A 26,986-nucleotide genomic window follows, 5' to 3' on the forward strand; every position below is an offset into this window, starting at 1 on the left:
GTTAATAAAGGTACTGCAATGCCCCCTTGGGCGTGGATATGCACTTCAACATGAAATGCTTGTCTTCTGGTCAAATATGTGATGGGTAGATGTCACGCTAGTATTTGTTATAGTCATCTACTATATTGATGTTAGGTTTAATAAAGGTGCTTAGATGCAACCCTATTTTAAAATGCAACATGCCCATTGGCTGAGGATGTGCACTTTTACATGAGGTGCAACAGTATGCATGACCAAAAGTTTGCTGGTGCCGTTGGCTATGTTGACCTCCAATATGATTTTCACTTGGTAACAGGCATGTGTGGATTGTGGCATTCATCCTGCAAACCTTTATATGGCATGTGTTGCAACTCAGTGTTTATTATGAAGATGGGGCACTGTCAGTGCGGGATTGTAGAAATCCTCTTGCTTTTTAACTAGAAAACTGCTATAAGTTTTTGAGAAGAGCATAAAGACAGTAACCGGCATGCACACATTTGCTTACAGTTTTATATATGAAAACTTATCTATATTGTAGTGGGCATACACTTCATAATCATCACATTAACTGATGTTGTCTCATCTTCTCATCATTTCACAAAAATTGACTTGTTCAATATCAATATCATGAGTCTCAAGTCAATAACTAGCAATTGTACATTATGAGGCAACAAATTTCAGTTCTGTTTTTATTTCAAACATCTTAATTGCTGTTTTGATGCAATTTGTACTTTTTTGGTCCATAAATCACCTGCAGGAAAGGACAGATCAACATAGTGATCTTGCAGATTATGTAAGATTCCATGATGATAAAAATTATATGGATTAGCCTGGTGATGTGTGACACAATTATAGAAAATATAACACTATTTTAGAAGCAATATAGTGTCAAGCCCTGACAGAATTTAATGAAAAAATTAATACATTTTGTACATAAAGAGGGAGTATAGAATTCAGCTGAATTAAATTTATGAATTTTCCCATAAGTCCTAGAGGTGCCAGAACTTCTGTACCCTAATTCCCTTCAAATGAGAAAGTGTCCTAAAAATTAACTTTTATTATAATGTTAGTAATAATTAAATGGGAAAAGATCGGTCAAAAAACTGTAATTTATATGTAGATGATATCCTATACATGATCAAACGTTTGTTTTGTATTTTGAGTTTTTGTTTGAGATACTCCTTGGGTGGTGTGTGATGGATCGAGTTAGACAACAGAAATGCCTATGTCCCAGCAGCAACTACGTGGAGCTACCAGTGGCATACAGAGTGCTGGCAAGGAGGACCTGAGAGTGCTACAGCCCCTGTACTTCAATGAACATGCAAGATAACAGTTTTAATGGAAAAAATAAGTAATGTAAAACTATTAGTAAGTATGAGCTTATCTACAGCCCAAACCTGATTTTTATACTCTCATTTCTGTAATAAAAGTTCAGTGACATTTGAAAACAGAAGAATCAGTTATTGTGTAAAAGTCAGGAAATAAGAAAACACAGAATTGTTATTATTAAAATATGTTTTTACTACCAAAAAGGTTGGAAAGTGAAGCTACAGTAACTGAAGAAACAAAATAAAAAGTAGGGGAAGTGTGACTTTGATGGACATTACATGGTTGATGGTTTGAAAAATTCAGAAAGGAGAAGAGACTTACTGAAAAGCAAATACTTACTATTTTAATTATGACTCCAATGCTCAGATTTGCCTTTCAATAGGCATTACAGTCATTTCATTTCTACAGTATGTTAACATAGCTAGTGAGTTAATTGGTTACATGTTTCACACATAATTTGAATGATTCTTCTTTCAGATTGATGTGGAATGGGTCAATTCATAGGATATGTATATAAGATTAGTGTTAACATTAATGAACACATTCTTTTTTTGTCCTACTCATGCAAGTAAACTTAAAAACATAATTTTACAATGTTCTATTTTTATTTAGTTTTGCAATTTTGTGTTGCTGTGCAAGATTAAGTTGTATCACTAGGAATTCTTGCAGGATGCAGTAGTATTTTTACAAAAGGTAATACTTGACTGTCACTTAAATATTTCTATATCTTTCTTTGAGTTTGCACTCTATGGTAAATTATCATACAGACTTTTCTCCCTTTTTCTAGAAGTTCTTTATCTCTCAATGTCTTATATGTTTGCTGATTATATAAATCGTGCATGCTCTTTATTTTGTAGGAACAGAAAATTTCATTTTTAAAATCGTTGTGGTTCCTTCCAACTAATATTTTGCAATGAATATGTGGGGACATAGAACCACTGGCTGTGCCCCCAATTATATTGCTCCCCTAACACAGCAAGAACACCTGTATCTTTGGCAGATCAGTCCTCTGTAGTACAAGCTCTATGCTAAATGCATTGTGTATATGTTGCAGGAATAAAAGTATTCATGGTAAGTGATGGGAGTGTGAGTGATTATTTATCTTAATAATTACCATGCCTGCACCCCACTACCTATAGTGGTGACCCCATTATTCTTTTTTTTTTTTTTTCACTCATGCCGTGGAACACCCAGTTACACTCGCACTGGAACGCTGCCAATCACTGTGGGATACAAACTCCACACCATGCAGAATATGCCCAATGACAGTGCTGCATCATCTGGCATCACTACAGATGATTTACTTGGTCTTCTCACCGATTTGCAGATGATATAAGCAGTGCAACTCTGGTTATTGAACAGTCAACAATGTTCCTACTGTTTCAACAACAGCCGAACCAGGGGATCGTTACCTCTTGGCAAATAGACTAACACACTAAATCACAAATCAAATATGATGTTATCAGTGAATGTGGTGAGATGAAGCCTACCACTCCCTTAATTAACTGTGGTACATCAACAATGACCATACATGGTGAACAATGGCCACCTGCCGCCGTCTACACCTCCCACTTAACCAGTGCTACTTAAATACCAATCAGTGTCACTGTTAAAGAACTACACTGCACTCATTTTCATTCTAATAGCTCAGGGTGTAATGAGATACCATGTGCAATGTACCAAATTATGGACACTGTAGAGGTTCGCAATTGTTGACAAACAGTCCATACCATAAGTGACCACCTTCCACTGCACAGAACCGATATTTACGGGTTTTGTGGACAACATCATCCTACAAGTGATCATCATGTGCCAGACCGTGTTTTTCCATGGCCTACACCTGAACTTTACGTTCTGTGCAATACCATACAATACCTGGATGACGTCACACTCGTTACGGCCAGGTCGCAACCCGCGTCACACCAACAACAGCCATGCCACACTCCAGACCATGCCTGCCACATGACGTCACTCAACAAGCAGCCACACCACAACTACCTGCAATCATATAGGGTTTTCAGACCTCGCAACCACAGCATATCAATATGGCGATCCTGGATGCAACTACGGCTTACGCACCACTGGAACACAAGGAGTACCTACAACAGCTGCCGCACTGGGTGACCTACACCGATGCACCATCCACTACAATTGCCACCAACGAGGACCCGTCCAATGCCCAATATTACTCGTGACCCCACTATGATGCCGTCCTCCAAAATGACGACGTGCCAGCCATGAGATCAGTGCCGGGTCCTGTGGCAAAAGGTCATGACACCTACATTACCGACATACCTACCATGACTCCACACCACAACACCACCTGCCACCTCTATCAGTGCCAACAGACAGTGTTCACAAACTCACAACATGTACTCCACATGATTACAAAAACTTCATACTGGTCCCAGCCCCTCATCACCAGGCAGATTACCACCGGCCACACACCAAGTTACATCTGCCGCCGCTACAAGTTGATTCTCAGCATGTATAGTTCGCATTCTGCAAGTGCGTGATGCAGTCAGCCAGAATCACAGATGACCACAACAAGTTTTTGGTCCTTTTGAACCACCACCACACTGAAACTGATCTTACCAGCAACCACCTATTGTACGCAGCAACCACTGACAGATATGAGACAGTGAAGACACTCATACTACAGTGCCTGTCATGTTCACCTGAACAACTCCACCTATCCACTGCTGACATTGCTGAGTAACGATACCCTATCAACACTCTGCCACAAGTTACGCCTCCAAATTGACAGAAATCTCTTACCAGATCATGCTCTCTGGTCACTATGGCTTCTCAAGCTGCCTGAAAATGTACAGACAGCCATGCTAATTCATGAGAACAAACTGCTGAAAGCCTGGTTATGCCTTGCTGACTGGATGCTTGCCCTTGCAAAACATCATGCCTTGATAAACACTTGCATTGGTTCCAGCGCTGATGCCAACTCAGGTTGCATCTACAGCCAGCCTGGGCTACACTCACTGTGCAGCGCCCAGCCACCAACAGTCACCGAGCTGCTCTGAACTCACCCGAGCCCTTCCACGCCATGCCCACAGCAGCCTCACAAGACTCCACTGCAGCAAGGCATGAACAAACATATGCCACAATGAACCCAGGCACCTCATTTGTGGTGGAATGTAAACAAGCACCTGCTGCATTCATGCCCAGCCATCAACCCATGCCTAACCATCACAACAACTCACCTGGCCAGGACGCTGCACCAATTTGGCAGCACTGCCCCTGCTGATTCCATGCCCACTTCAGAGCCAAAGTGCACTGCTATCATTCACCCTTCAGCTACCCAAGCTAGTACAGTGGCCTGATACAGGTGCTTCAGGTTGCAATCCTGCTTCAGGCCACTTCGCTACGAAACATGACAACACTCATCACATTCTGTGTCTACATTCTAACGGTGTGAGGCTCTTTGTCTATGACAACCTTCTTTGAGCGTACTCCCTAGTCAACATAGGTGCTGACATTAGCACACTTCCACCTCAGCTGGCACCTGAAATTGATACAAGTACATCTTGTCAGCCATAGACAGGACATCTCAGCGGGTGGAGGCTGCACCACTCACTGATATCTTGGCTGACACCATCACCTGAGCTTTCATCACACTATGGATTGCAGCACTTTGGCTGCCAAGAGACCGTGACATCTGACCAGGGCTGGCAGTTCAAGTTGGCACTGTTCTCCAAGCTCTGCTGCCTCTTTGGGTGCCACCAGTTCTACACAATGGCCTACCATCCTCAATCCTCAATCCAATGGAGTTGTGAAATGGTGGCACCACACCTTCAAGACAGTGCTCTTATGCCATGACCAGGAGAGGACCGAGGCCATCCCCTGGGTGCTCCTGGGCATATTAGCTACCTATAAATAAGATCTGGATGCCTCACTGGCAGAGGTGCTCTATGGGGAACCGATCACCATCCCAGCAGAGTCTGTATCCAAATCACTGTGCACGTCTACCTGCCAGATCCAGTAAAATGTGTCAGGGACCACACCCACCTTGTCACATCCCACTGTCACCCCACCACACCAAACTGTCCATCTTTATACACAAAGTGCTCCAATCATGTACACACATCATGCTCAGTACTGACGCTGTCAAACCTGCACTCCACCCTGCGTACAGTGGCCTGTACAAGGTGTTGAAATGAGGGACAAACACTGTTGATATCCTGCAAGCTAAAAAAATGACAATAGTGTCACTAAACCACCTAAAACTGGCGTGAACTTTAGTGGATACACCCAGTGTTTACCCTCCACTGGCCCCAGCTCCAGGTCCCTCAAGCCAATTTACAGTCAGCCTAGACTACCCCCAGATGGCATTTCCATAATGCTGCAGGACTCACTACTCATGGTTGGGGCCAACTTTAGCAATAGATAGTTGGGCTACAGCATGGTCTTGAGGTCATTAGAGCACTCCACGTCCCTTCTGCCTACAATAGACACAGCTGGTCTGCAATCCACTTTTTCAGTGGACAGCTACCTGCTCATGCCAGCCCCAGAGCACTTCATAACAATGACTGACACTCTGGACACCACAGGCAGTAGACAGACAGCTGCAACAACACCGGATGATACACCACCAGCCACCAACACCTCAATGGACACTGCCACCACCCCATCGGCCCCACTGCTGTCATCATGGGCCAGCCAACCTTTACCGCCACCCATGCACCTGGTGGACTACAATATGTTGAACCTTGCCATCGGAAACAGGACCATGCATCATGATGTACACCAGTCACCCTGCTCCACACCTATTGGCAGGGAAGGGGGGGGGGCAGGGGAGGGGAGGGGAAGGGGGGGGGGGATCGCTCTGTAGGGACATAGAACCACTGGCTCTACTCCCAATTATATCTCTGCCCTACCACAGCAAGAACAACTGTATCTTAGGCAGATCAATTCTCTGTAGTACGTGCTCTATACTAAATGCATTGTGCATATTTTACAAGAATAAAAGCATTCATAGTAAGTAACAGGACTGCAAGTGATAATTTATCACCATAATTACTATGCCTGCTCCCCACTACCTACAAATAAAACTAATTTCAGGGTATATACAGAAGGAAATGGAATAACTTTCAGTTTTCTGTATAAAGGTTCGCATGAGATTTCTGATGTTACATGTTATAGGGATCTTACAAGTCCCTGATGTGCTAATAAACTGCATTTTCTAGAGGATAAAATTCCACATAGTGTCAAACCATATTGCTGGACTACTTCTGCTTGTGTTAAGTATATATTGTGTACAATGTTCATTGATATACACCTAGACTTTTCAAAATATGTTACCCTTCTCAACTTTGCTATGGAAATATTTAGTACACTTTCTTTTAGCAGTACATTGGTGACATAAGCTAATTTAATCTAGATCATCAGCCATTAAGACTGTGACATATGTCAGATTGACACAAAGTGGATTACACATTTTTATAGTCAAATGATTGGATAGAAGTTTCTAATGCAAGCAGTCACAGCCACTAAACTTCATAATGAATGGAAGTAAAATGAACCGCAAAACAGCTGTCACTGGCAATTTCTTTGTAGTCACAACTGGTTTCGGTACATTAAAATAGCATCCTCAGGTGAAAAGTGTCACATTAGCAAACCAACGTGACCTCAACATTTGTTGTCAAAAATCAAACCATGATGAGAGGGAGTCATCAAAGTAAATAAAATAGGACATCGGAGCAAATAGCATAGTGACGCTCCTGTGGTCATTGCAAGCATACAGACGGAAGGTGATCAGGTGCTATCTTTCGTTGTGTTTTAATTTTAATAGACAGCAGTGTTTTTATGGCAAAATATGGTGCATCTAAGCCATTTATAAGAGTAGAAAGAGTATAGGCCCTAAAACTGAGACTTGTTGGATGCAATATTTTAGATTTTGTTCTTTAGGTTAGTAGGGGCATATATTACTCTCATCTTCATACATAATTTCAAATATCTGTTTCCTATTCTGCATATATTCTGAAGCACCAAAGAAACTGATATATGCATGTTTTCAAATACAGAGATATGTAAACAGGCAGAATATGGCACCGTTGTTGGCAATGTCTGGGGCAGTTGTTAGATCAGTTACTGCTGCTACAATAGCAGGTGATCAAGATTTAAGCAAGTTTGAACGTGGTGTTATAGCCAGTGTATGAGTGATGGGACACTGTATCTCCAAAGTAGTGATGAAGTGGGGATTTTTCCCTATGACCATTACACGAGTGTATCATGAGTATTAGGAATCCAGTACATCAAATCTCTGACATCGTTGTGGCTGGAAAAAGATACTGCAATACTGGGACCAATGTTGACTAAAGACAATAGATCAGTGTGACAGAAGTGTAACCCATCCACAAATTGCTGCAGACTTCAATGCTAGGTCATCAACAAGTGTCAGTCCACAAACCATTCAATGAAACATCATTGAATGGTACTCATGTACCCTTGATAATTGCACAACACAAACCTTTATTTCTCAACTGGGTCCATCTACACTGACATGGGACTGTTGATGACTGGAAGCATGTTGCCTGGATGGACAAGTCTCATTTCAAATTGTATCAAGCAGATGGATGTGTACGGGTATGGAGACGACCTCATGAATCCATGGAGCCTGAGTGTCACAGGGGACTGTTCAAGCTGGTGTAGGCTCTGTAATGGCATGGGACATGTGCCATTGGAGTGATATGGGACCACTGATTAGTCTAAATAGGACTCTGACAGGTGACATGTACATAAGCACCCTGTCTGGTCACCTGCATCCATTCATGCCCATTGTGTATTTCGACGGACTTGTCCAATTCATGCAGGACAATGCAACACCACACACGTCCATAATTGCTACAAAGTATCTCCAGGAACACTCTTCTGAGTTTAAATGCTTCTGCTGGCAACCAGAGTCCCCAGACATGATGTTGTTGAGTATATCTGGGATGCCTTGCGACATGCTGTGCAGAAGAGACCTCCACCCTCTCCTACTCTTATGGGCTTATGGACAGCCCTTCAGGATTCATGGTGTCATTTCCCCGCGAACTACCTCAGACATTAGTCGAGACCCTGCCCCATTGTGTTGTGGCACTTCTGTGTGCTCTCAAAGGCCCTACATGATATTAGGCAGGTGTACCAGTTTCTTTGGTTCTTCAGTGTATATGTTCATCCACTGTAATGCTAGTCCATCAGCCCCTCAGATTCTCTAGTGGATACATGATACATTAAACTATAACCTCAAAAGATTCTTGAAAGTCAAGGCATATTGACACAATATGCTCTTTCTAATCTATTGCTGTTAAAGTGGCACTTAAAAACAAGAAAAGAAGACTCTGGGTGGAAGCCATGGTAGTTTCTTGAAATGAAATAAACTTTTCTATGAAACTCATACATCTAATTTCGAAATTTTTTTCAACTGCTTTGGAAGAATCTCATATGGGTTTCAGTTTATATTTTAACACATATGTTCTCCATCATTTCTCGAATGGAGGCATCTTTTTGTTTTAATTTTTGTGGAAATATACAGTCTTTCATTGAACTATTGCATATATCCATAAGAGAATTTTTATTTGAGTTTTTTTTCTAAGAATTTGGATATGAAAACAGACTTAATAATTGGTCTATTACAAGGACTGTCTGTAATAAAAGGGTTTTAGATTTACTATACACTGTTTCCATAATCCACATTAAGTCTCTCTCTCTCTGTTTGTGTGTGTGTGTGTGTGTGTGTGTGTGTGTGTCCTAGGATCAAATATTACCCATGAGTTTTACAGAAGCTTAATGTTCTGATGCTCTCCCTGTTTTTCTTTTTTAGTCTCTTTCACATAGCTTTCATTTTGCTTATGTTCTTGCATAATTATACAATATCTTTTTTGTTTTTTTTCCGTTTTAGGCATAATTTTGTTATACCAGCCAAAAAATTATATTGTATGTATTTTTCATGAGGAAATCATTTCCCTTGTGAAGATATTTGGTTCTATATTTACATATAGTTATTTTTGCGTGTGTTGTAATTATTTTCTCATTTTTTTAGACAAAGCACTTTGCAAAATAATAAGAAAAAATACTTATACCATTTTTTTCCACATGCACAAGTATTTTACCAAGTCACTCTTTCCTAGTAAAGATGCAAGACAATTTATGATTTGGTCACTGCAACAATCACTATTGGTTGAGAAACACATGTCTGAGTGTAGCTTATTTTCTTCTTGAGACAGATTTTCTGAGCTGTGTGATCACCAAATCCAGTATTCAATAATTCTGCAGTAGAGCACATACTTGTATATATAAAAATTTGATCAGTTATATAAGCTAATGGATTTGTGTCATGTTTCCATCATTTATTTTATAAAGATATCTGCCTATTGTTATCCTGTTATTTTTATGTTTGTTTTTATTATTTTATAATTGTTTTGGGGAAATAACAACAACAAAACAAAAGATCAATAAAAGCATCATATCCCTCATTTGTGTTTCCACATTTATCAATACCTTTCAAAGTCTGTTCTCCCAAAAAATGAAAGAAAAAAGTTTTGATCTCTGTGACATCTACCAGTGATTGTGAAACATCTTTGAGCATTGCTCATTTGCCATTATGAAACTGATATTGTGAGCTGTGTGATAACAAAAATCAGTGTTCAGTATTTCTCTAGTAACACTTATGCTTGTATATGTACAGATTTGGTCAAGGTGATTAGTAGTTGATTTTGTGACACATGTCTCTGCCAGTACCATGGCTTTTACTTTAAAGGTAGACAAAACATTCAGAAAATAACTTTTCTGTCTAGAGTCCATTCCAAAATTGATGAAATCACTGCCTACAAATGATATTTTTGTTTGTTTACACTAATTTAAATATATGGACTTGAGTGTCGTAATTGAATGTTGTCAGTCCTTTTCTTTAATTCAGCATTTTTTTTAATTCTTTAAATCAGTCCCTGACACCTGTAGATCTTGCTTCTTAACTATTTCTTCAGTCTGATGTGTGTATAGAAAAAATTATTTTACCTCTCACAATATACAGTTGTCACCATGCTTTGATCACTTTATATATCTCACTGACACCATTAATGTTTTCATTTCCCATAATCTACTTCTACGCAGCTTTCTATAAAGTCTCCCTCTGTTCAGAAACCCACTCTCAAACCCCCTTCATGGGACCACCATTGGATAAAGCAGTTACTGTTGCCTGCTATGGAGCTAATTTTCTCTTTGTATGTTCACTAAATTTACTTTTTTCCACCCAGGGATTTCCTCAAAGTGTTTGGCTTAGAATGGATGACACCTGTTCAATGGATACTGTTTTGTATATGCTGATGTCTTGTTGACAAGATGGCACAGTTTGTGTTGAGATAATATAATCTGCTTACTCAAGATCTTTACTGATGTGTGGTGTTTTGATGTCCTTAGCCTTATCTGCATCAGGAATGGGGTCAGCTAGTACTCCTCCTTTGGGTCCATTATTTGAAGTTCTTCTTGTAGTTGGTCGTCGAGCTGATGCCTCCTAAAAGTGAATAGGAAAGATTAATGGCGCAGAACTTTAAATGAGGGAGATATGAATATGAACAGTAATATGTGAAACAATGAGAATGAATAGCTAAGATACAACTCAACAGATAGTAATTAATGAAAAAGTACACATACTTAAACTGTGAATTATTGACTTTTTTTTAATTTGTGTACTCAAACAGTAAGGAATAAAGAGGTTAATAAGAGGTTACGGCAAAGATGCGAAACGAAGTACATCCAACTTATCATTCATTCTTTGTTTTACATATTGTTGACCAACAATATAAGGCATTATTTTTAAAGAGCTATCTCCAGCAATATGAATTTATACTGAACTATAACAAATCAGAAAATGGTTCCCATGAACAAAATGGAGAAAACTCTTTTAGTAACGCCTGTCCAGAAATGTTTGCTTTCTTTACTAAATGGCCAATACATAACTCAATTAATAATTTCTTTTGAAGAGCACAAAAGTTATGAATAGTGTGCTTATTGCTACTGCAGATTTTCTAAGGGACAGAATAAAATTTCATTTAGTAGCTATATTATTTTTCTCTCAAATTTTTAACTGCACTTCTGATTTGCTCATGCTATTCAAAACTTAATTTCAACAAAATTGGGAGTACTACTTACTGAAACAAAAATTAGTAAACTTGCTCCATTCTCTAACAGACTGATATATTCCATGTAAATCAACATGTACTTCAAAAAATCAACATGTACTTCAAAAACATCTTCTGTGAAACCCCCATCCATGATTTTCCACTTAACATCCTGAAACCCATTGACCAAGACTTTCAGGAAGACGCTGTATTCCTTGACTACCAAAAGCACTGGACATAGTATCATATCAGTGTTTATTATCACAAGCATGGTCCTACAAGGTATAACATTAAATTTGTGACTGTGCTCAGAATTTTTAGGTATGGAGGATACAGCATTTTATCTCAAATCGAGGGTCATTGAGATAAGCACAAATAACTTAAGGCATACCCCAGGGAAGCGTATTAGGACTCCTGCTGTTTGAGTTGTATATCAACTAACTGACAGACATTGTACACAGTAACCTCTTTTTTTTAATTTTTTTTATGACTATATTATCGGTAATTATGTGTACTCTGAAAATGTCTGCATAAACATCCATGCAGATCTTAATAATATTGTCAGGTGGTTCAGAGATTGAGATGTTCCTTCAAGTGTACAGAAATGTACAACTGTGTACCTTAAAAGACACAAAAATTAGTTACAATTAAAGCAATACAAAGAAATGAATACCCTTAGCTGCATACACGTGTTGACATACGTCAACGGGGATGGTTGAAAATGTGTGCCCTGACCGTGGCTCGAACGCGAGATCTCCTGCTTACATGGCAGATGCTCTATCCATCTGAGCCACCGCGAGGACACAGAGGATATTGTGACTGCACGGGCTTATCTCTGGCACCCCCCCCCCCCCTTCCCCCCGTGAGACCCACATTCCCAACTTATGGTCCCACACTATATTCGTAATGCCCCTGCCCATTACACTCATTACTCGTGGATTTACCGATTCCCGTAAGAGTTCAGGCACTGTTTGTGTATTAGCACAGAACATGGTCAAATGGCCGGTGAGCCTTAACTATATACATGAAGATGGTATCTGTTGTTTCGGACATGTCCGAAAGAACAGACTTTGCCTGTTTGTCTAGTGTCAGAGTGGATATAAACTCAGGTGAGAAAATACTCAACCAACTCCCTTCTAACATAACAGAAGAAATCAGGAAGTCATCTAATTCATAAGAAAATTTTTAAAAATGCCTTACTAGCAACTTTTTCTATAAATTTTATAAATCTCTACATTCAGGGATTCATGAGTTCTGTTAGGTACATGGCAAGTAGCAATGTTCATTATAAATCCACATGACAAGTATAAATGTGCTGTAAATGGTGTTGCAAAATTTGAAAATCTGGCAAACAGAGTTTCAATTATGAATGGTTTATACACAGGATATAAACTACTCAGTAACAAAATGAATTGCAAAGAGTTTTTTACAAAAATTATGGATATTTCAAAAATTCCATGGAATAGCACTTTACAGTGAACCTTCAAACATTTTTCCTTTTATTGCAACATTTCCTCCAAAAGGAGAAATCAGTCAAATAAACAAATAAAAAGTTACTGCTTGACTTCCTGTCTGACAGTCTCTGCATGTAGCATGTTAAACCAAAATCATTCACGTTAAGATGACCCTACTTCAGAACAATTATTTGTTGAAATGGCTCTTTGAGATAGCTAGTTACAATATATGACATAGCTCCATTCAGCAACACTAAACAGTCCTCCAAAGTAGTACGTTCAGTCAACGATTTAACAATTGCAAATTTCAGGGAAAGCCTACAGCAGTTAGACTGGGATGAGGTGTACCGTGAACCTGATGCCAATTTAAAATATAATTTACTTCATGACATTTTTGTAAATGCATTTGAAAACTGCTTCCCCAAGAAAATAGTTAAATATACTCGTAAGAAACCTTGTAACAAACCATGGCTTACTAAGGGTATAAAAATATCTTGTAACCGGAAGAGGGAACTGTATCTGACAGCAAGAAAGAGTAGTGACCCAGAAACTATCAAAAATTATAAAAACTACTGTGTTATATTAAGAAAAGTTATTAAAAAATCCAGGAGTATGTGTATCATGTCTGAAATCAGCAACTCTGATAATAAAATTAAAACAATTTGGAATATTATTAAAAGAGAAACAGGTCAACCAAGAGCAGAGGAAGACAGTATTACCATCAAATTGAATGAAAGCTTTACGAACAAAAAGTCAGAAGTTGAAAATATTTTTAATAATCATTTTCTAAATGTTGTGGATATAGTAGGATCCAGGTGTTCGTTAGGAGATGCTAGGCTGTTAATGGAAGAGGCCATACCTATGCAATTTGATACAATTGAAATCTCACCCACTTCTCCCTCTGAAATTAGGAAAATAATAAACTTGCTTAAAAGCAAAAACTCACATGGAATTGATGGCATTTCCAGCAAAATACTAAAAGCTTGTTCTCAACAGATAAGTAAGATTCTCAGCCACCTGTGTAATAGCTCTCTGAAACAGGGCATTTTCCCTGATAGACTGAAATATGCTATTGTTATACCTTTGCATAAAAAGGGGGATAGATCTGATGTCAACAATTACCATCCAATCTCCCTTCTAACAGCTTTATCCAAAATTTTTGAGAAAGTAATGTATTCAAGAGTAGCTTCACATATCTGTAAAAATGAAGTACTAACAAAATGTCAGTTTGGTTTCCAGAAAGGTTTTTCAACAGAAAATGCCATATATGCTTTCACCAGTCAAATTTTGAATGATCTGAATAACCGAACACCACCCATTGGGATTTTTTGTGATCTCTCAAAGGCTTTTGATTGTGTAAATCATGAAATTCTGCTACACAAGCTCAAGTATTGTGGCATGAGTGGGACAGTGCACAAATGGTTTAATTCGTACCTAACTGGAAGAGTGCAGAAAGTTGAAATAAGTAGTTCTCGTAACATGCAAAGATCAGCACATTCCTCAAACTGGGGAACTATCAAGAATGGGGTTCCACAAGGGTCAGTCTTGGGTCCTTTGTTGTTCTTATTATATATTAATGACTTGCCATTCTATATTCACGAAGAGGCAAAGTTAGTTCTCTTTGCTGATGATACAAGCATAGTAATCACACCCGAGAAACAAGAATTAACTGATGAAATTGTCAATACTGTCTTTCAGAAAATTACTAAGTGGTTCCTTGTAAACGGACTCTCACTGAATTTTGATAAGACACAGTACATACAGTTCAGTACAGTGAATGGTATGACGCCATTAATAAATATAGACCTTAATCAGAAGCATATAGCTAAGGTAGTATATTCCAAATTTTTAGGTATGTCCATTGATGAGGGATTAAATTGGAAGAAACACATTGATGATCTGCTGAAACGTTTGAGTTCAGCTACTTATGCAATAAGGGTCATTGCAAATTTTAGTGATAAACATCTTAGTAAATTAGCTTACTACGCCTATTTTCACTCATTGCTTTCATATGGCATCATATTTTGGGGTAATTCATCACTGAGGAATAAAGTATTTATTGCACAAAAGCGTGTAATCAGAATAATAGCTGGAGTCCACACAAAATCATCCTGCAGACATTTATTTAAGGATCTAGGGATATTCACAGTAGCTTCTCAGTATATATACTCTCTTATGAAATTTGTTATTAACAACCAAACCCAATTCAAAAGTAATAGCAGTGTGCATAACTACAATACTAGGAGAAAGGACGATCTTCACTATTCAAGATTAAATCTAACTTTGGCACAGAAAGGGGTGAATTATACTGGCACTAAAGTCTTTGGTCACTTACCAAATAGTATCAAAAGTCTGACAGATAACCAACAAGTATTTAAGAAGAAATTAAAAGAATTTCTGAATGACAACTCCTTCTACTCCATAGAGGAATTTTTAGATATAAATTAATAAAAAAAAGAAAAAAAAACAAAAATATTAAAAAATAAAAAAATAAAAATAAAAAATAAAGAAAAACAAAAACACACAAAAAAAAGTTGTTATATCAACTTAAGTATGTTGTTAAATTAACCTAATTATGTAATGTATTGGAAAATTCGACTCGTTCCACATCATTACGAAATATCGTATTCATGATCCATGGAACTAGTATTAATCTAATCTAATCTAATCTAATCTATGAGCTTTGTTGCTGTTGTGGTCTTCAGTCCTGAGACTGGTTTGATGCAGCTCTCCATACTACTCTATCCTGTACAAGCCTCTTCATCTCCCAGTACCTACTGCAACCTACATCCTTCTGAATCTGCTTAGTGTATTCATCTCTTGGTCTCCCTCTACGATTTTTACCCTCCACGCTGCCCTCCAATACTAAACTGGTGATCCCTTGATGCCTCAGAACATGTCCTACCAACCGATCCCTTCTTCTTGTCAAGTTGTGCCACAAACTCCCCTTCTCTCCAATTCTATTCAATACCTCCTCATTAGTTATGTGATCTACCCATCTAATCTTCATCATTCTTCTGTAGCACCACATTTTGAAAGCTTCTATTCTTTTCGTGTCCAAACTATTTATCGTCCATGTTTCACTTCCATACATGGCTACACTCCATACAAATACTTTCAGAAACGACTTCCTGACACTTAAATCTATACTCGATGTTAACAAATTTCTCTTCTTCAGAAACGCTTTCCTTGCAATTTCCAGTCTACATTTTATATTCTCCCTACTTCGACCATCATCAGTTATTTTGCTCCCCAAATAGCGAAACTCCTTTACTACTTTAAGTGTCTCATTTCCTAATCTAATCCCCTCAGCATCACCCAACTTAATTCGACTACATTCCATTATCTTCATCCTATATCCTCCTTTCAAGACACTGTCTATTCCGTTCAACTGCTCTTCCAAATCCTTTGCTGTCTTTGATACAATTACAATGTCATCAGCGAACCTCAACGTTTTTGTTTCTTCTCCATGGATTTTAATACCTACTCCGGATTTTTGTTTTGTTTCCTTTACAGCTTGCTCAATATACAGATTGAATAACATCAGTGAGAGGCTACAACCCTGTCTCACTCCCTTCCCAACCACTGCTTCCCTTTCATGCCTCTTGACTCTTATAACTGCCATCTGGTTTCTGTACAAATTGTAAATAGCCTTTTGCTCCCTGTATTTTACCCCTGCCACCTTTAGAATTTGAAAGAGAGTATTCCAGTCAACATTGTCAAAAGCTTTCTCTAAGTCTACAAATGCTAGAAACGTAGGTTTGCCTTTCCTTAATCTATTTTCTAAGATAAGTCATAGGCTCAGTGTTGCCTCACGTGTTCCAACATTTCTGCGGAATCCAAACTTCTTCGCCGAGGTCGGCTTCTACCAGTTTTTCCATTTGTCTGTAAAGAATTCGCATTAGTATTTTGCAGCTGTGATGTATTAAACTGATAGTTCGGTAATTTTCACATCTGTCAACACCTGCTTTCTTTGGGATTGGAATTATTATAGTCTTCTTGAAGTCTGAGGGTATTCGCCTGTCTCATACATCTTGTTCACCAGATGGTAGAGTTTTGTCAGGACTGAATTATACCATTCTAAATAATTTCAGTACTTGATTCCTGAATTTTTCTTGACTTATCATAATCACTCCATCTCCATTCTGCTTTCTTTTTATAGGTACCTGTTATTATATCAAATCCATGTTGTGAAGTTTTCAGAGAAGCTGCAGTTCCTTTCTTGTCATTGCCAACAGTTAGGCTATCACCATAAATTTCTATATAAAGTCTGTTTAAATTGTGTTTGTCATAAAACAGAAAAAGGTCTGCAGCACTATGAAGTCCAATGATTTTATGGTGTAGTTCTCACTTGTGGAATTCTTGGACATCCACCTGAATCACAAATTCTCCACAATATTTCAGCAAAGAGACTCATTCCATTTTCAGGTGGCCCCTCATGACTGCTGTTTCACCCTTGTCATATGAATTGCCATTACCCTCCACCAACCTGCTCCTACCACTATTTGTGCAACCACCATAGTGAGTAGTGGTGGTCAGGGTGGCAGCACCCAGGACTATCTTTTTTAATTAGATGAATGCATGGTGCCCATTCTTTTGGACATGTCCAATATGTCTGAAAGAACAGACACTACACATTCATACAATTGATTCACCTTGATGGGCAATGAATCCATCACCTTCATCATGGATGCACAATCACATTCGACCTCCTGTGGGAACCTGAAAGTAGAGAGCATGGAGGACATGGATGGGGACTGTGGATATGTGGTGCTAAATGGGAATGTGTTTCAGCCAAGAAGCATGCCAAGATAGTCCGTGCAGTTGTGGGTCGGCCGACAGGCATGCCGAGATAGTCTGCACAATTGTAGGTCGGCCGAGAGGCATGCCGAGACTGTCCACGCAGTCGCAATACACGCTGTGTCCAGATGGTGCAGTGGTTAACACAACTGCCCAGTAAATAGGAGACCCCAGGTTTGAATCCCAGTCCAGCACACATTTTCACTTGTCACCACTGATTATGCACAAAATTCCAATGCTGCTGTCATCAATAGTTCCGTCCTTTTCGTTTCCTTTTTGTACCCTCCACCTTCAATTTATGTAATATTTTTTAATTAGATCATCTTCAATCCCAATTTTAATGGTCTCCTTAATCACACCAGGAGGAGGAATATTGCCTAAATATCTTGATTTTGATGTAATCCACAATATGGTCAGTTTTTATACTATGGTCAACAAGGCTGATTTGGTGTATCTTTGTGTGTGTGTGTGTGTGTGTGTGTGTGTGTGTCATATGAAAATTAGTAGGAATGTGTTTAAAAAGCCTAAAACGTAATAAAACAAGTAAGAGCAAGCCTGACACAATGACACTGTCAGTCTCCCAACCATATTCATGATCATCCATGCAGACTATCTCACATCCCTTAAAATAATGTAAAATCATTGAAATGTTGTAAAGTTAAAAAACGAGTAATGTAAGAGAAAAGCTACAACTAGTACACAGGGAACTACCTGCCAATCACTTACAAAAATTGTGGATGAGCCAGCCACCTTAATTACACATTAAAAAACTCTCCTTGTAATTTTAGGGAACAAGTCAGGCATTTCACAAAACCTTAAATGTCATATTATATTCATGCGAGTGTCAGTTGAAGTATAGGGCAAATCTTTTGGCAAATGAGCTCCTGCCCACCTGTCTGTATATAAAAAAACTGTCTACTAGAATGTTGCACACCATGATCTGTATGCCACAAGCACTACACATTAGAGGGTAGTATCCCAGGATCAATAGCTGCACGTGTCTTATGGCTGTGTCCTAGGAGAAGACAAGTGAGAAGGACCTCACATCCCGTCTACATGTGTGGAAGGATGTACAACATGGCTGAGTTGTTCACTTTGCCAGATGTCGTATATCGTCTGTCATTTCCAGCCACTCTTCTTGTTGCATGACCCTGTACCTCAACAGTGAGCTGATAGCATGTTGGGGTTTTACAATGAACTATATGGGTATTGCAACATGTGTCAATGGCTGCTTCATCTGTGATTTCATTTCCCTTAATAACCATGTGGCCTGGCCCCTAACTGAAAGACACCTCCCTCCACATCCTTTGTAGATGGAGAAGAGTATCCTGGATATTGTGGATTTCTTTATCAGCAGGGTACAAATGTTGTAGAGAGTGAAGGCTAGACAGGGAGTCAGAACAGACACGAAATTCAGCACCCATAACACATCTCATCTGCTACAGGACCCACAAGGTAATGTATGAATGTGTGATTACAGACCAAAAACATTGAAGTCTTGAGTCAATCAGATCTGCAGGGTACAATCAGAGGAAACAAAAGAGCAACCAACAGAGTCCCCCTGTTTCGACCCTTCTGTGAATACAGATGTACATTTGTGGTGCACATTTAAAATGTCATAAAATATTGTATTAAAAACAGATGCAGGAGTGCACCCTCTCCTGTAACACACTAAATCTAAAATTTCTTTGAGCTTTTACAATACAATACAATATTTTGAAGTAACCAGACTGACAGTCAGTTTGGATTTGCTCTTGCCTGGCACTAAATGACTTCTGTGCATGCTTTATGTGGATACCAAATGGCCTTTTTGCTCATGGATAACTGAAGAAAACCCATGCCTTAGCTGGTTGAAGAACAGTATGTTATGCTGGTGAATTAAGAGCAGTGAAGAATTTATATGCTTGACACACAGATGGTGAATGAAGGTTCCCCAGCCTCAGCATAGAGACTGAATATGTGACTGGTTCTGGAAGCACCCATGTCCAGCCCGATCTCCTCATGAGAGACAGTGCCAATGATCTTCAGATATGAATGTCTTACTGGACTGTACAGTGTGCACCCATAGTGTAGCTGCAATCTCACAAATGCCCTATGAAACTGGAGCAGGCATGCTTTGTACACTCCCCAGGACATGTGGCTAAGACACTTTAATATCTTAAGTGCTTTCTGGGTCCATGCACTCAGGTCCTTCATGTGTGGTAACCACGACAGTTTGAAATAAAAAACAAGGTCTAAAAACTTCACCACTTCCTTAAAACATAGAATGGTCTCCCTTACATGTGTTGAGTGGTACTTAAGATAGGTAAATAAATTAGTGAAATCAATGTGAAGTGAAGTAGAAATTATAAAATAAATTAAAAACTTAGTTTAGTTTAGAAGAGTTACACACTGGCAAACAGCGGGCAGAGCAGCAGTGGCAACGGCCGGCGCTTGCAAGTCAGCACATTCAGGAGAAGCCATCGCCCTCCCCATATAAGCGGAAGCTGTTGATTCAGCCGTCAGGGCATCACCCGACCGGCTCACGTGTTTCTCAATTGTCACATGTGATCAAAGGTCCTTGCCTACATTCCAAGAGCCAATGACTGATGTTAAGAAGATTCTTCAAGAAGCTTTTCAACGTGACAGAAGAGGCAACAACTAGCTCACGTGTTTCTCAATTGTCACATGTGATCAAAGGCCCTCGCCTACATTCCAAGAGCCAATGACCGACGTTAAGAAGATTCTTCGAGAAGCTTTTCAACGTGACAGAAGAGGCAATGACTGTGAAGTCATTCACCACCAGTGAACTGAAGTAAATAAATACATGAGACGCAGTGGGCCCGACAGTAGTTTGCAGTTCAGTTTCGGTTCGAGTTCAGTTCCAGTACAGTTCAGTCGGTGCTGAAGACTGTCATGCAGGAAGAGACTACATTGTACACAGAAGCACCAAGTCCACTGCTGTAATGGAATAGCAAGCAGCAGCCTCGCCACCAGAAGACAGAAGATAGAAGGTATTTGAAGACTGATTTTTATGTAACCGGGTGACTCGTGAGGACGGGAAGGAGACGGCCTCACATCAGCAGTTACCTGTGAGCTGGTGATGAAGATCTGACAGCCGAAGACTGGCAAGCTGGAGTCCGTTGTTCGAGTCCGGGACACTGGCCATACCCCGCCATGCCGCACCGCTCCGCTGGCCGATGCACAACACACACGGCCGCTTAGAGAAAAGAAACACTGGGACGCCACATCCAAGGTGTCACCAACCAATTCATGATTTCATTCTCAATAATTAAACGGGCCACCTCACGATGCATGTCTCCAGTCAACTGGGTGAGACGGCAACACAAAATACACACCACCAGGCGTAATCAGACGCCGCCGCTCACGCAGCAAAAGGCTTTGCAAACGACACAGCTGCCTCTCTCCCAGCCAGAACAATCCAGTAAGGAAACCATTGTACAAGTCTTTCAATAAAAGTTATCTTATGTAAAAATTCTGTTTCATTCTGCCTCATACCCAAGCCAAGGAAGAACCCACCCTGCCCACATGTTGTTAAGAGAGGAAAAGTAATTTATTTAGTGTTTTTCACCCTGACATTATGCTTTAGAATCAAATACCGTTTGCAGTAATGCTCATCCTGATGATTGACTAGCATCAAAAGAGGTTACCCAGTTACACACTCGGAAGTCAGGTAAATTATAAACATGACAAGACTAATTAAGATTAAAACGCACACATTTGTCTGAAAAAATGTAAAACCTGTATTTGCAGCCCACTCTTCCAGTTCATCACTGTGAGTTGCAATTGACAAGTCACAACTGCAATTTTGAAAGAGGAACCACAAACTGTAAAACTGTCAAGAAACAATGAGCATTACTCTGGACACCGTACCATACATGTTATCCTGTTAACAGGTATAGCAGAGATGGAAACACTTAAAACACTTCCCTGGGAAACACTATTCTCCTGTTCAAAACTATTCAACATGTCATCAACTCAGTGCTGTTGACAGTGGAATGACACTTTCTGAATCATCACTAACAGTGTGTATGGTGCTGTCTGGTCTCCAATATACAGACCAGACAATGGTTGACAATTTGCTCCAAGGTCTTTCCTACACAGCTCATTAAGGTAATGCTATGGCAGCCACTGGAACACATCTGGTACTTTCCTGGTTTGAGGAGAGGTATCAAAATTTCTTCCCTCCAAAACATTCGTGTGCCTTATCAAATTAAGAAATTCTAGGAGGACTTGCTTGTGAGTTAAGAAGCATGCTGTATCATGTTTGGTCATGACCAACTGCAGTAAAACAAGCCTCAAATAGTGCTGAAGCTAGCTCCCACATGGTAAAAGGGCAGTTGTAGGGCTCAGAAGTGCTGGATCTGAAGTCCAGCTCACCCTTCTCCATAGCTGTACAGCAGCAGCAGAAAGATAGATCATGGCTGGTAGTGGCAATAGTCATTTTTTAAAAAAAAGTGCTCTGCCATTGTCTGAGCAATGTCTTTGGGCATTTTTTGGAGTCATTCCTGTTTTGGCACTATGTAACTATATTTACTGGAAATCCTCCAGATGGTTTCCCATACTTTTGTAGAACAAGTGAAAAGCTGAATGTGTCCAGGAACACATGCCATGACCATTTCCTGCTTTCCTTGATTATGCATTTATCTTTGGCTCTCATTATTTGAAAGAGTGTGAAGCTTCCTGCCACTGAGAGGCATTTAAACAGTCATAGAACCCCACAACTGAACTGGACTGCAGAGTGGCATGCGTCAATCCACCAAGGTACTGGCTGCCTTCTAAGAGGACCAGAGGACTTTGGGATGGATGAATCAACAGCATGGTGGATCAAATCGGTGATGTGGTCCACCCATTTTTGGATGCTGCCTTTGTGCTCAAACACAGCCAGTGTCCAATTAGCTTTGTTGATCTTTCATATTCATGGCTTCCTTTCAAGGATTGCTCCATCTGGTAGGTGGTTCCAGAGTGAGAAAGGCCACTAAAATTAAGGTCATTAGTAACCTCCCACTGAGCACAACCTGCAAGGGCTAAGGATCGGAGAGAGAGAGAGGTCTACGGCTGAAGATGCCCCACTAGCAACATTGAAATGAGAGGGTCTGCCTGTGTTGAGGATGCACAGCTCCTGAGACATCATGAAACTCTCTAAAAGTCAACTCTTGGAGCACATAAAGTTTTAACACAATAATACATTATGGTTACTGAAGCCTACCACTAGGATAAATGCTCAGGGGAACTGGTCTTTAAGCCCCTTAAGAGCCTCAATATATATCGCTTCCTGTGGCAGCAAATACAGAGAGATTATTGTGATCCTGTGACTCACATTAAATTCAATGACAACTGCTGGCAGTTCAGTAACCAGGTATAGACAAGAGGAGTGATGTATGTTATTGACAAAGCCACGCCACCCTTAGGGATGATCCTGCATGAGGAGTTTCAGTTCCTCCACATCCATCCTGAACACCTAGAGGTTCCACTGTAATATGGGGTTAATTTTATTGGTGAGGTTTCACACCTACATCAGCATACATACTCAACAATGCAAGACTCAAGTCTTGCAGTGGTCATGGGACTGTGCATTTGGGCATGGTTGTTGTTGTTGTTTTGTGTGTGTGTGTGTGTGTGTGTGTGTGTGTGTGTGTGTGTGTGTGTCTGTGTGTGTGTGTGTGTCTTCACTATTGCTGAAAAAAGTGCTAGTGCTCTAAAGCTAGTGTCAGTACTGTTTCCTGTTATTGTTTCTGTGTTCCATGCATCAGTCTGCTTTAGGTGAATGGTTGCCTTTCCCTTATTTTATGTGTTGCATTAGTGAGATATGTATATTTTAAACTGTGATGTATTTTATGCATCTACACCATTAGTTTTATGCATCTTCACTGTTAGCTTTGTTAGGGCAACCAAGGGCTTATAGTCCCATTTGAATGGCTACTGCTTGTCATTCTGCTCCAGACGGACATGGAGGCAACTTGTATGTTGGAGATGTTTTACTGTGGTTAGAACTTGTAAAGTGATAAATTTTGAGCGGAAAGTGGTCTTGTGAATATTTCAAAATTCATTTGAACATAGAAAAAATTGGGCTGAATGGAACTTAGAATCTGTGAGCCAGTTGGAACTTTAACCTTTTCAAGTGTTGGTAAGCAGCTTTGAAATCTGATTTATTTCAGCTGCATCTTGGAATTATTACTGGTTAAACTCTTGGAATTTATTCATGATTACATTAGTTTTGACATGCTAACTGCTGTATTGAACTTTAAAATTTGTGAGCTGCAAATTATTTTGTGAATAGTTTATCTGAATAAGACACTACTTCTCAATTACAAGTAATGTTTAATTAGTGTCTGAGGAATCTGCTACCACTGCCATCTCTCATTCTGGGATTGTATAATTAAACAGACCAATGTAATTAGGGTTCAAGACGTGCTAATTAAAAAAGATTGTGGCCTACAACCAAGTTTGGCATGGAACCCTGCACTGAGCCTACAAAAAGAAAAGTTTTCCCATAGAGTGAGGTTTGCACATGACGACAATAGTGGGGACACTGGACTCCAGAGTTCACAACTGTCCACCACAACCCTCATTGCTGCCATTTCCTACCACAGTGGCTGCACATGGAGGGACAGGGACAGAGTGATGGAGGGGCTAACAGCTGATGTTTGTAGGATGCCAACAAGAAGGGAGCAGCAGTCATCAGGAACCACCTCAAAAATGCAACAAGTTTGCTTGCTGAATTATTGTGGAGAATTTATGATGTGCCTCATGGGAACACTCAATAGTTCTACGAGATCTTCAGAGATGGTTTCCATATAACATATTTTCCAGCAGCAAGGTGCTTGCTTTAGTCTATAAAGATTCTGTTCATGAAATATACTCTATCTGTATTACCCCCAAAATGTTTTCATTGAGCCATGTGTACTTCATCTCTAATTATTTGATTCAAAAAGGCTATCTTCCCATCAAATTGAAACAGCTATTGGTAGCAAAGTTCAGATGGTGTCACAACAGGACTAAATCCATCTTTGTAGTCAGTTCCTGCTTCCTGACAGACTTGTGGGGATTGAGGGTGTGGACGGCTCAGAAGAAAGCAGAAACATGTGTCTCATCAGTCAAAAATTTTATAACCTTTTTATAGTGAGCCATGAGCAGCCGCTGGTGAAGTATCAGTGCAGCAGCAGTGCAGTAGGGAGTTGCATATTTAGCTTTCATATTTGTTTTGTAGTTTGATTCTTAATTTCTTTCCAAGTGTTTGTGCACTTGCATATTTTATTACATAAAATCCTTGCATATTCTCGTATTTGAGAGGAGTTATATTGCTTATTGATAGCTGTAAAGTACAAATTCAAGGAGTCGTTAGTCAGCTGTTTGTTTTGGACAGCCAGTGCTTTCTGTTTATTTAGTAGAGTCAGTTAGCAGCAGACAGAGGCCAGTGCAGTTTCATCTGTGCTTGCAGAGTGACATGTGTGAGCAGCGGTAGCAGAAACTAGTTGTATATTCAGTTTTTTGTATTAGTTCCACAGGTTCAATTCAAATTACTTTGTGTGTTTGTGTGCTTGTGTGGTGAATTTTTTTTGTATCTCTGTGTATTTTCGAATTAGGAAGAGGTAGTATCAAATTTTAATAATGGTGGAGTGTAACATCGTGTAGGTGGTTGTCATTTGTACTAAGACAGGGGTAGGATCGCATTGCAATATCTGTATAGTGGCATAGTCATGGTCATTTGGTTGCTTAGTTCGTAAGTAATTATTCATATATCACAGCTCAATCTGGCACTGGTGACACAACTGTGCAGTCGCATATTGCTGTTTTATTTGTCACAACTCTATATGTCCAGATATTAGCAGTAGGATGGATAGGGGGTGTGCGTGCTGTGTGCAGGCACATGATGAACTGGCCGCGGTTTGCAAGCAGCTGAGCGTGCTGTTGGCCACAGTCAGCCACCTTCAGGCTGCTGCCTCAAGGTGCAGCGACAGCAGAGGGTCTGGTGCGTCGCTTGAGACACCCCAGGTGTCGCTTGCTGCGTCCACTGACTCAGCTGCCGAGGCACCTTCTAATGTACCCAGCGCGTTGGGGCCGCCCTCACCTCAGGGTGAGTGGCGGACTGCAACGCGTTCGCATCACTCGAGGTGGAGGGTCAATGTGGAGGCTGGCCGGCTGGCCTTGCCCATTCATCCTGTCAGTGGGCAGGTAGCCGCTCCCTCAGCAGGGCCCGAGCAGGCACACGGAGGCAAAGGCTTGTTGGCTATTGGGAGCTCCAACATTAGCCGGGTGAAGGAGCCCCTTAGGGAAATAGTGTACAGGGCTGGAAATAATTCCAACGTGCACTTGGTTTGTCTGCTGGGGGGCCTCATCCAAGATGTGGAGGCGGCCTTTCCTGTGGCTATCGAGTGTACGGGGTGCAGTCGTATGCAAGTAGTTGCTCATGTCAGCACCAATGATGCCTGTCGCTTGGGTGCTGAGGCAATCCTCATTTCGTACAGGCAGCTGGCGGATTTAGTGAAGACCGCTGGCCTCGCACGCGGGGTGCAAGCAGAGCTCTCTATTTGCAGCATCGTTCCCAGAGTGGATCGGGGTCCTTTGGTTTGGAGCCAAGTGGAGGGTCTCAACCAGAGGCTTCGTCGACTCTGTGATGGTCTTGGCTGCAGATTTCTAGACTTGTGCTATTGGGTGGGGAATTGTAGGGCACCCCTAGATAGGTCAGGGGTGCACTACACAAAGGAAGCAGCTACTCGGGTAGCAGAGTACTTGTGGCGTGCACATGGGGGTTTTTTAGGCTAGGCAGTAGTGCAAGGTGTCCTGATGAACACTCACCAGTCGCCGTGCAGGTAGGGAAATCAGGATGCACTCACCATAAAGACACTTCAGCTATCAAGATATTAGCAGTAAATTTTCAGAGTGTTTGAATAAAGTTCCTTAATTTACTGCCCTCCAGGAAGCGTGTGGTGTGCAAATTATTCTCGGGGCTGAGACCTGGCTGAACCCTGAGATAGGAGGTTCTGAAATATTTAGTGAGGGTTTGAACGTGTATCGGAAAGACAGATTAGACATGGTAGGAGGTGGTGTCTTCATTGCAGTTGACAAAAATATTGTGTCTACTGAGGTCGAAGTAGAGTGTGATTGTGAAGTTATCTGGACATGTTTAACAGGGCTACGAGAAATAAAGTTAATTGTTGGGTGTTATTACTGGCCACCAGGTTCCACCGTGACAGTTCTAGAATCATTCAAAGGGAGTATACACTCTGTATCGCAGAAGTACCCAGATCATGCTATATTAGTCGGAGGCGACTTCAACCTATCTAGTATAGACTGGGATGTCTATGGATT

The 26,986-nt window shown here is 40.3% G+C and overlaps 1 protein-coding gene across 4 annotated transcripts in view; it reads right to left on the reverse strand.

The window, feature by feature from the left end:
- Nucleotides 1–26,986, reverse strand: part of LOC124547561 (cGMP-dependent protein kinase, isozyme 1-like) — a 408,150-nt gene that overhangs the window by 253,261 nt on the left and 127,903 nt on the right. For all 4 annotated transcript variants that reach the window (XM_047125117.1, XM_047125116.1, XM_047125115.1 and 1 more), the window contains exon 3: nt 10,680–10,813. In XM_047125117.1, the coding sequence (XP_046981073.1) occupies nt 10,680–10,813 (134 nt within the window). The remainder of the gene's footprint in view (nt 1–10,679; nt 10,814–26,986) is intronic.

This window comes from Schistocerca americana, chromosome 1 (assembly GCF_021461395.2).
Source record: "Schistocerca americana isolate TAMUIC-IGC-003095 chromosome 1, iqSchAmer2.1, whole genome shotgun sequence".
Taxonomy (NCBI): domain Eukaryota; kingdom Metazoa; phylum Arthropoda; class Insecta; order Orthoptera; family Acrididae; genus Schistocerca; species Schistocerca americana.